The sequence below is a fragment of the Nasonia vitripennis genome, chromosome 4 (assembly GCF_009193385.2).
Source record: "Nasonia vitripennis strain AsymCx chromosome 4, Nvit_psr_1.1, whole genome shotgun sequence".
Lineage (NCBI taxonomy): Eukaryota > Metazoa > Arthropoda > Insecta > Hymenoptera > Pteromalidae > Nasonia > Nasonia vitripennis.
Genome location: NC_045760.1, coordinates 23,782,856 through 23,794,880, shown reverse-complemented (window position 1 = coordinate 23,794,880; position 12,025 = coordinate 23,782,856). Strand labels below are relative to the sequence as shown.

At 38.9% G+C, this 12,025-nt stretch overlaps 1 protein-coding gene across 2 annotated transcripts in view; it reads left to right on the top strand.

The window, feature by feature from the left end:
- The window catches only part of LOC100117161 (NEDD8-activating enzyme E1 catalytic subunit), a 142,037-nt gene that overhangs the window by 43,967 nt on the left and 86,045 nt on the right, over window positions 1–12,025 (top strand). For both annotated transcript variants that reach the window (XM_008215998.3, XM_032599598.1), the window contains exon 2: window positions 8,238–8,598. In XM_008215998.3, coding sequence (XP_008214220.1) covers window positions 8,238–8,598 — 361 coding nt within the window. The remainder of the gene's footprint in view (window positions 1–8,237; window positions 8,599–12,025) is intronic.

The following is a 12,025-nucleotide window of genomic DNA, read 5'->3' as shown; positions in this document are numbered from 1 at the left end:
ATACTGGGCATGTGTAGCTACCAGCAGCATGGTCACTTTACTCTGTTGCTCTGCTTTCTTGGCAGAGAACGCAGCTCGGTTTGTTTTTACAATTTGTTGCATTATGTTCTTTGACTCCACAATTGTAACAGTGGTTACTTCGATCCTGTGTTACTGTGCAATTTTTGCCGATAAGTCCAAATCCTAGATATTTATAGCAGCGAAGTGGACGTGCATTCCGCTTTATCTCTCGTATTCCGCATACTACCCAGCCTATCCTGATTTTCTGCTTTGCGATTATCTGCTGAGCCATTTTTGCTGGCGTGTGTGTGTTTTATAATCCTTGTGTATAAGAGCTGATTTTTTTTTCTAATGAAACTGGCAGGATTATATTAAATCTAGTCAGCGTAATTTCTGATCATCAACTACGCGTGCGCGTAAGTGTGTGCATTTGTATTACACGTATGCGTTTGAAAATTCCGTCGGTCGTTCGTGGACCGTTGGGGTGTCAACACCTTAACAAGTACCGTAGTGTATGCACATACTTACACACTTACTCAAACAGTATCTGGTGGTACTATGGGGCTATTGTCTTAAAACTGATGGTTCTATGGGACTGGTCAAGGATGTAATTTACGCTGTTTGTCCTTAGTACCACCAATACTGCTGACATCATATCGTCGCTTCGTACGAAGACTAGCGTATTTCAAATTTTTAAACAAAAACTAGCACAACTCACGATTTGCCATGAAGAGTACACAACTCGCGGCTTTATATTACTTAAAATGTTACTATTTTACGTTTTTATTGTGTTATTTTGTGGGTTAAGTTCATGAAAATCTTGGACAAAGACAGACAAACCTCAAAGTTTTAAAAGGTTTCGAAAATTTTAGAAGGTTTTTAAAAAAAAGTAAATAATTTTAAAAAATGAATATTTAAAAATGTTCATTAGGGACATTTTTGCAAAAATAGGAAAATTTTTATAGAAATTCGTTGTTTAAAGTTTGATTTGTGCTAGTCTTCGCGGGAAATTTCGAATTGTGCTAGTCTAGCGTGCATCACATGAGTTGTGCTACTTATGACGGGAAATTTGAACAGTGCTACTCTTCGTAGGGAGCGACGATATGAGGTCTACGAACAAGTGAAGGTTGACCGTGATCAAGCCGGCGTCACGCCGCTCAGGTTAGGATCAAATTTGCTGTAACGGAAAATAAAATAATAAAACCTTGCGATCTGCGGCACGTTTATGAGAAACAAGTGAATGAGATTATGGGAGAATAAAATCGAGGTACAGGCCTGAAAGCCAACTGTGTCGACGCTGAGCTTAAGCGGCGAGAGCTCTTATTGATGTCGAAGGCTAGCATGTTCTATAGAGCGATTGATCAGTGCCGTCTCCAGCTCATCGATGTAAAGCGAGGGTCTTAGGTTGGTCCATAGTCCAGTACGCTGCTATGTCCATATTTTCTGTATCCAACATTTACATGTCGTGTTCGTGCTACTAGAGATCCACCTAGCTACCTAGACGGGCTCCGCGAGTCTTACAAATAATTATTTATTCGCGAGAACTAGCCTTCGGCTCGAGAGCCTGTTCTGTTACTAAAGTTACACGCGGATTGTGGAATTGAGGATGTCCCGCGCTGCTAGTCTGCGCGGACGCGTATTTTGCGTGCGGACGGTATTCTGTCCTATACTGCGTTTGGCGCACGTGTGAGTGTCCGCTGTACTTACGGTCATTGCAGGTAAGTCGCTTGTGACACTTCGGTGTCCGGCGGACTCCGCGTTATATTCGCTTAAAGTTATGGCGCGAAAATTCGAACATGACTCCTTGGTATACCGCAATGTCACCAGCGGTTTGTTCAGTCTGCAAAAACACCTCTACACCATCAACACGCACGTGCTCAACCACACGTTGATACCCCCCCCCCCCCCAACGACTGCCGCGCGCAGTTGCTTCTATATACGATTTCCTCTCTCCCACAGTCCCTTGCGCGCAAGTACCCGCACTCCTACTAGCGTATCTACGTCGAGGTTTCCCTTCCTTCTCGGACGAGCGACCGGTCGAAGCTTGCTTCCCGGACCAAGTCCACTCCTTCTCAGTGCCTTGACGCTCAAGCGGCCAAACGACCGAGGTCCACGGAACTATCTACCGGTTGACTTAGTCCTGGAAGATATACTAGGGGGCACTCGAATTCACGACATTTCTTCATCTTCCACATACAGTTCTTCCCCCCCCCCCCCCCCCCCATATAACCTAGGCTTCCTACAGCCACGACTCGGTAAGCAACGTCTTGTCTTTCACGCTCTCTGACTGCAACAATTTACCAATCTGCCCTTTTCAGGGCCACCAAATATTAACGTAGAACTTACTCCCGTTGGCCTGCCTTATTGTTCAAGGTCGGCTGACAAAGAGAGCATCTCACGATCTCTCGGCGTACCCGCCTTGTAACAACGTCTTCCCTGCTACACTCGCTGTTCCAACAGAAAGATGAATGCTGTGTGTCACAAGTGCCGAAAAACATCCAGCAAGAACCCAGTTAGCAACTTCCACTCCTGCCCCGGCGACGCCTGCAACCAAGTCAGCCCAGCAGAGTGTCAAATCGGTGCGAAGAAAGCCCTCACCGCCTGCTGGAAATCGTCAGGTAAGCGTTCTTGCCGGTTTTAAGCCAGCGCTTCGAAACAAATCGACGACTCCTCGCGTCTCTTTCCACTAGTAGACGCGGCGCGCTACGTCGACACCGTGTGCAAAAACACAGTCGGATGATAGCGGCAACAACAGCGCGGAGAACAGTTCCCCTTTCTGCTCCAACATGGAGCAAGAAAAGCTGAGCCACGATAGCTTTGTCGGGCGGGTCACTGACTCCCAGGCGCCTGCCTCGCTGGAGCTGCAGGAGAGTAGCCAGCAGAGCCTGAACGCATCCGTCATATAGGTCACGGTCTCTCAGGCGCATGCTTCACTTGAATTATCGGAACCTTATGTGCTGACTGCTGTCTCTCGTACTCGTACGCCTCACACGTAGTGTCTTCTCCGCCCCAGCGGAAGGGGGTGCCACAGACGATGCGGAGGAATTAAATACCCGTATCTCTGCTCTCCAGACTCAACTAACCGATAACATCAGTACGTCTAACAAATTACTAGACGCGAACAAGCTGCTCCTGGACGAAAATAATAGTCTTAGGGACGAGTTGCTACATACGCGACAAATGCTGGAGAACATCCATCGTGCACGCCGGAACCCCAACGCAGGTTCGAAGCCTGTTTCAAACTGCGGTTTGCTCGTTTCGGGTACTCATATTCTTGCGTCTAGAGCCACTGAGGTCGCGGGAGCATGAAAATGCTCTTCTCCACAGATGGCACCTACTGGCGGCGGTCCGGGGTCGGGAGAGGGCGCTGCTGAGTGGTGCAAGGTAATTCATGGTTTATTGAAAGATGGCAATACACTCATCGAGAAAATTACGAAAGTAGCTGCCTTTGCACTGCTTAGCACTGTCCTTCCTGCTCTGCAAAAGAGCGATATTGTGAATACACGCGTATTGCGCCTGCGCAAACCGGACAGGGTTCAGAGGAGTGATAGCTATATGGCTCTAAACATATAATAGTCGGGATACGATTGCGACTAATTCAGCGACGTTCTATTCTCTACGTCGAGGCGTTCTACCTTCAATCTTGACCAGGTCTGCCAGTCCGGATTTGGTGAGGCATGTTATGCGAGCGAAGTGCGCGCTCGCAAACAATTACCGGACCACAAATGACTTGAAACCTGGTGCCCTGGATCCGGCGGCTACTGCCTGCCTGACTGGGCATAATCTGTATATTAAGGGAACAGATACACCTTAAATTGTCAAAAAATGAAAAATTCAATTTTTTGTTTATATTTTTCCTAAATTATTTAACAAATGAATTAAACTATTAAATGATTTGGGCTTCAAAGGTCACTTTTATACTGATAGATATGCTTCAAACACATAGAGTTTCCAAATGAATGTGGGGTTTTGCAAAAAAATATTATCTAAAAAAGTTTTCTGAAAATAATCAACAAAAATTGTTTTAACAATTTAAAGAGTACAAAATTTTATGTTAATATCCAGACAACATTTTTTAATAATATTTTTTATAAATCCCCACATTCATTTGGAAACTCTATGTGTTTGAAGCATATCTGTCAGTATAAAAGTGACCTTTGAAGCCCAAATCTTAAGTAAGTCTGCGGTAGCTGAAAAATGGAAATTCTGAATTTTGGCCATCGAACAAATGTCATACCTGATAATACGGCACATATAAACATTGTTTCATCTTTATTACATTATACCTGAATATATTTAATAGTTTAATTCATTTTTAAAGCAAATTAGAAAAAATATAAACAAAAATTGGATTTTTCATTTTTTGACAATTTAAGGCGTATCCGTCCCCTTAATGAAATTCTGTCTCAAAAAAATTGTTGGATATTTAAAAATCTAAGGCCCATTGCTCAAGGACTGGGAGTCAAATATGTCTGGCATGCAGGTGACAGGGGGGGGGGGGCAAGAGCGCGCACATTTTTGCGTCTACTGCCCATTTGCATACTACTATCCATTCTCATGGCGTGTCAGAATGGTTCGAAACAGATACGGCATCCGACCTTACACACGACTGTCACAGAAAAAGACGATAATACTAACACTACCTCATGTAACGGACCGGAGCCGGACCTAACAAGCAAATCGGCTGCAACTTCGTCAACATCGTCACTATCATCGACGTCTGCATCATCTACATCATCATCTTCGCAGTTGTTATTATCATAATCATCATCTTTATCGCCTTCGCTGTCGACTGTGCCTCCTATATGACTGGCGAAGCCTCTCGACAATGCGCCGGAAGCTAGGAGTTGTTTGAGGGCAGGCTTCTTTAGTACAATACATATAATTTGGTATAGTTTAGTGTATGCGCCTGCGTTTTGTCTATTGGTAGTCGTCGTATTTAAAATCTCGTCTGCGTTGTCATCTTGTATTGACATGATAGAATAGGTCAATTATGTGTCATGCACAAAAACTAGAGGTAGACTTATATTTATATATGTCTGATAATGTAATATCTACTGACGATTTGTGATAACCAGCTATGACATTGTATTTGTATACTTTTTCGAGCATTTAAAAATAAAATATATTTTATGCTATTCTATCCTATTCTATTTCTCAATGTGAATTCTATCAGGGCTCTCATTAGGATAGTTTGTAATTATCTGACAGAGCACCCATCTTACGACGTCTTTGGCTTCGCGGTGACATAGCTGGGTCCGATTGTAGATGACAGCCTCTTTAATATCAGGAGATATGCAATCATCAGTCAGGACCGTAATGTTAATGGAAGCGGTGCCGCCCTATTTGTGCGCAATAGATTGAAAACTAAAAAGCTTGCTTTATCTGACACTTCGGGTCTAGGTAAACCTGGAATTCTAGACTACCTTTTTTGTAGCGTACAAAGGGGCGACTCACCTCCAGTATTGCTCGGAGTTATTTACAGACCACCAAAAATTCCAATGCAAAAGGACTCGGACCTCTTTGGTGTTTTGCGAAACTTATGCTGCGATTATAGTCATAAAATTATAATGGGCGATATGAATCCGGATCTGCTGTCTGATTCAGATAACGCTGCCACTATCAAGCTTATGTCTGAGGAGTTATCTCTTCAATTAATCTTGCATGCTCCTACGCATTATACCTCATCTTCTCATACTTAGATTGACCTCATCATAACCGACGAAAGCGACACGATCCTGGACTCCAGGAATAAGTGACTGCCTAGTTTCAAGCATTGTGTCATAGATATCTCGCTCGACATCTACTCTCTAACTCCAGTGAAAGACACTTTTTCTTACCGTGGCTACAAGAGCATTGATACATCTACTCTTGTCGACCTCATGTCTTGTTGTGACTGGACAACCATGAATTTCATCAAAACCGATCTGGAGCTGCTTTAAGTGCTTTTAACAATAATCTAGAATTAGCGATTGACGAATTGGTGACACTGAAAACGGTTTGCCTGCGTAAAAAATGTGCTCCTTGGTCTGGACCGGACATAAGGCTTCTCATCGAGAAACGCAATGCTACACTTCAACTCTATGAGCTCTATTTTCGATGAGATTCTTTGACTTACGAAAGAGGTCGACATGCGTTCTGCTCAAGAGCGTGATTCCTTCCTTCGCCAACTCTTGGACGCTCTTAATGACAACAGAAATATATGAAATTAATGCGTCATCTCAGCTTCCTACCTGGGCGTAAAGAGGAGGAGTTTTTCGCCGGGTGAGGTGAATGAGCACTTTGAGGGAATATCGGCGTCACCCCTCGAAAATATAGACGATGCACTGTACACTATTTTACTTGCAAGCAAGTAGGGGTTCACTTTCAGTCCTGTCAATATGAGCGACGTTGTCCTTGCTATTTCATATTTTCCTTGCAAGTGAAGGGTGTCGACGGCGTTCCATGCGGGGTGGTCGTCAAGGCCCTCCTAATCATTGGCGGATTGATACTTGATTTATTTAACTGCTCCTTCGCTCAGGGAATCTTTCTGGGTATCTGAAAGCAGGCACAATTAATTGCTCTAAGGAAGATCAGTGCTCCTTCCAATGTCACCGAATTTCGTCCAATTACACTGCTCTGCTTCCTCGTACTCGAGAAGATTGTTTACACCCAGATCACGGAGTATCTTAATGAAAATCAAATACTGGATCCTTTCCAGGCCGGTTTCCGAAAAAAACCGTACACAAACAGCCTTACTAAAATTGGCCGACGACATACATACGCACAGCCGTTGACAAGAAGAAAGTGACGCTTATGCTGCTGTTCGATTTCAGCAAAGTTTCTAACACCATCTCACCTTCCAAATTACTATCTAAACTGAAACGGCTGGGGTTCTCACGGTGGGCACTCCTGTGGATTAAATCATATTTACAGCGGCGGTCTCAGATAACAATTTCAAATAAGAACGGAACCTCGGAGTGTCTTGAAACCAATGTGGGAGTTCCACAGGGGTCTGTCCTAGGACCTCTGCTGTTCAGTCTTTATGTTAATGATCTGTAGAATATACTCGACGGTACTACCATCAAACATCTCTTTTATGCGGTCGACCTTCAGATTTATCTACATACCAGCAAAGATAATTTTCTGGATGGCGTGGCTCGGCTAGATGAAATGGCAGAGCTGGTTTCTGACTGGGTGGGGAGCTTTGATCTGCGACTTAACTCCGGCAAAACTAAGTTCATTTTTTCAGTTCTACAAGAAATGTTAATGATATTAAGTCGTGGAAACTGCTTGGAGTTCCTTTGCCGTACGGAGTGATCATCTCATTAAGTGAGACGGTCGTAAGTCTTGGTGTTGTATTAGATTATAAACTTACTTGGAAACCGCAAGTGGATGCTATAACAAAAAAAGTCAACAAAGCTCTGTATAGCTCGCAGTTTATCAGAGGCTGCACCACTGAGACTCTCCGCAGTAGGCTAGTTGAGACACTTATACAACCTTGGACTACTGTATTGTGACCATCCTGAACGCGTCGAACGAACAATGAATACGATTACAGAGACTAAGCAATTCGTGTGTGAGATTCATCTTTGGGGTTGAAAGGGATGAACATATTACCAGAGGCATCTAGAATGACTGCGCACCGATTCCAGAAGGCTCTGCTTGGAGGTTATTCTATTATACAAGGCGATTTGGATCGGTGAACCAGTAAACCTGGCCTCACTTTTTAATAAATACAAGCCAAGACCCTTCGGCAGAAGATTTCCTTCGGAACTAAGCATACCTACCGTGAGCACCGAAACCGCTTATTGTGATATTTCAATGTGATATATGTGACGATGTTTTACCTAAATCTACGACAATCAATACCTTTTTAAAACGTTGTTTTTATGTATTATACGCTATCGAATATTTTATGCGACACATATGCTCTTATGTGATATCTTTAAAATTATATTATTGTGTTTTGCTATATGCAAATAAAGATTTTCGTCCACGAAATATGCATGCGTTGCACCACGTCACATGTTTTATATTAAAACTTACGAGAAGTTGATCAGAAGGAAGCTAAGTGCCGATGAATTTGTAGCCGTTTTTATAAATAACTTGCTTGGATATTTTAAATTCCTACCAAGATTGACCTTAAATTAATAGTAACTAATTTATTTTTACATAAAAATTGACCTTAACCTAACTTTTTTAATTATTTCTCTTTTATCTCTAATTTATGTTTAATTATTCATAAAATGTTACAGACAGTTTTTATTCCGTCACAAAGATATCGGCACGTCCAAATCAGAAACAGCAGCAAAATTTATAAATGATCGTATACCTGGAAGTAATGTGATCCCACATTTTTGTAGGATACAAGACAAATCAGAAGAATTTTATAGACAATTTCATTTAGTTATTTGTGGCTTGGACTCTATTATTGCACGAAGGTGGATTAATGGAATGCTTACGTCTCTATTAGTTTATGAAAACGGTATTTTAGATCAGTCAAGTATTATACCTTTCGTTGATGGAGGAACAGAAGGATTTAAAGGAAACGTACGCGTAGTTATTCCTGGATTAACTCCTTGCATTGAATGTACTTTAGATTTATATCCACCTCAGGTATTTAATACTGTCTAGTATCTCAGTTGACAAATAATTATAGATTGAGTTTTGCATGTGATATCTACATAATCTTAAAATTGTATATACTAATAATTGTTGAAAAAAATTTTCAAGACTATATATTTTTATTGCATTTCTCTAAAATACACCATAAAATATGGCCTGTCAATAACTAGTGCCCATATTTTCTTAGTATAATATATCATGATACTTTGACATAATATGCCCAAATTATGTTGAGTACTTGACTCCACTAATGGGTTTATAACCTAAATTTCATAAACTTAATAATCAAATTTATTTTAAAGAAGCGAATATTAAAATCATTGACGTTTAAAAGAAGGTTTTTACAACAAATTCGGAAAATAGAAGGCAATGCGATAGGAATGGCAAACTAACCTTGCACGCATATTCATGCATATATACAAACATGACCACACTTAACACTCACACCAACATGTATACTTTCTATGTGGGTTTGGGTTATTAGAAACATGCGAAATCTGTATGTTCAAGATTAACAATGATGAAGTGTAAATGTGATGAATTTAACAGATATTCTTCCAACTCAGTGTTCAAGTCAGTCGCAGGCCATATTTTTGTTTTTATTGCTTAAAGTAGCCTTGTAATAGTAATTTTTGGAGTTTGTGTAAAAACATGTAGGAAGTATTTTTTAATGTATTTTTGACCAAAAAATAGAGTTTTTAGTAAATTTCCGTGTTTTTTCTATGGTTATTTTTTAGTTTTGAGATTTAAGTTTGTTCTGACAAAGTTATTGGAAAAGTTAACAAAAGTGAATTGCTTAATCTGAAAGAGAATAAAATTACCTATCTTTTTACCGCCAAAAATGTATACTATTATTCGTCGTTCTTTTGTTATTCACCATAAAGCGCAATTTTTTGAAATCATTTTAACTCGAAAACTAAATATTGAACCTTTCTAAAAAAAAACATGATTATTAAAGGTTATTAGGACTATACACCACTCAAATTTGAAGTCATTTCATCGGGCAGATCCTGAGAAAAACATCAAAAACTGAAAAAGCCATTTTTCTACGTGACGCAATAACTAGGGTAAAAAGGCAATTATCAAGTTCAAATTCTAGATTTAGTTCGCATTATATAGTACCTTGATCCCTTTCTGATTATGAAATAAGTTATTTTCGAAGATATTAGGCTTTAAAATTTTGTTTTTTCACCCTGTATACTCGATATAACTGAAAACTGCATCGCTTAGATCTCAGCTTCTAATTAATGAATGTTAATCTATACCCAGGCTCTTTTTTCTGTTTTTTTTTTTTTTAATTTTTTTACTAATTCGTGAAAAACAAGATATTTGTTACGCATGTGCGTTTTTTTCATAGCGATTTTTCGATTACTAGTGATTTCAGACGCGTTCCGTAAACTATCCTAACCATTATAACTCAAAAACTGAATGTTGAGCTTTTCTGAAAAAATCATGATTATTGAAGATTATTATAACTATATAGACTACTTTAATTCCAAATCCTTTCATGAAGCAGATCCGGAGTCCTTCTGTATGTTTCTCCTTGGCAATTGCCGCGCGTTATCGTGACGAATGTCAAAAAGTAAAAACATTTTAAAGAATTATGTATGAAGTAAAAACAATTCTGATATTACAGCAATACATAATCTTGAAGGAAACTGCGTGCCAAAAAATTGGCAGCGGTTTTTATTATTTTATTAAATCCATAATACATATGGCTTTACATGCATCCTATAGAGGCAAACAAGTTGCCTGTACAAAGGAATGGACAAAAGAATACTTAATACTAAAAACCTCACGTACTAATAATCATGGACATAGGTCACACTAGTAAAAGTCTAACCTAAACCATGTTTTCTTTAATAAAACTTTTTAGTTTTTTTTTATTGCGACTTTAATTAAATCTAGGGCTTTGAGATCATTGCTCAGTGCGTTAAACACATAAATAGCCACGTAATAGCTATTCTTTTGAGTAATAGTTCTATGAACTTTTGGCAACTGAATGCTTTTATTTATAGTATTACTTGTGGTTTTTTTTAAATAAATTTTTTGGATTACAATAATGAATTGGAACAATTGTCTAACTGTTAAAGGACGGTTATGCGGCACGAAATGATTCTTATTTATAATTTCCAACAGTTTGTTTTGAATACTGAAAGATTCTGTGTTTTGCGTCTCTGTCGTATATTATATTTTTTATAATAATAAATTGAGACACATGGCGCAGGAGTGAAAGGACGGGAAATCTAAATAAATTGACACAAGAGTATAATATATTTGCTAAATGTGATAGTTATGTATTTTATTTTATTCGTTGCAATATTCATGAGTCGTGTGTGTGTGCGCGCGTGTGTGTGTGTGTGTTTGTGTGTGTGTGTGTGTGTGTGTGTATATATATATATATATAACGTCGTATTGGTCGAAGAAATTAAGGATATTACAAAAGCAAATTAACACATTAATAATGATCAATCATTGATTCTGGAAAGAAAATATCATTGTAATATACGCGGTGTAACAAAGGAATGAATAATAATATTTGAACGCGAAAGGATAGCGTGTTGATTCTGTTGCGTGATGCGTAAATCTCAACGCATACTCAACGCCCAGATCTGCGTAAGCCCGCGAAACGCGAATACTATATTTAAAAAGAAAAGGAAAGAAAGGAAAAGGAAAAAAGCATGCCCTGGTAGAAACGTTAACGGTTAATAAGCTAAGTTTTGGGCCACTTAGCTAAGTTGTGGTTAACAATTTAAATAAATAAGAGTTTAAACATTATAAATGCATAGATATACACATTAACTCAAGACTAAACAGAACATTTGCTTGAAATTTGTCAAATGACTGTTACAATCCAGAAATTATAGAAAAATATCTTGCAATTCTGAAAAATCCAAATATTTGTAATAAAACATGCAAACGTTTTAATGCAGGAAAAAAAGGAAAAAACAATTTTTAACTTAAAAATAATACTGTGTTGGTATAATAGACACGCATCACTAAAATATTAGCAACATTTTGCTTTATTTTTTTACATTCAAATTTGATAATAATGGTCAACTAAACTTAACTTTTTAACGGTTTGCACTCGTTAATTTTCTACCAGGGTGATAAATAATCAAAAGCGTTTTTCTATCCATAATACTCCTGATTTTAGCAAACATAAAAATCAGATATATAGTGTTTTTTACAAAGGAATCAATATGTTTATCCCAACGCATATTGAAATCGAAAATTAGTCCTAAATATTTATGGCTTTCTACTCTCTTAATAACATTGTTACTGATAATTATATGCGAATAGTCCGGCACACTATTACAATAGTTTCCAGATGTAATATACACAGTTTTGTTTACATGTTAAAATCATTTGTTTAGCGCAAGCCATTTTGCAACTTTATTTTAATAAACATTCATCT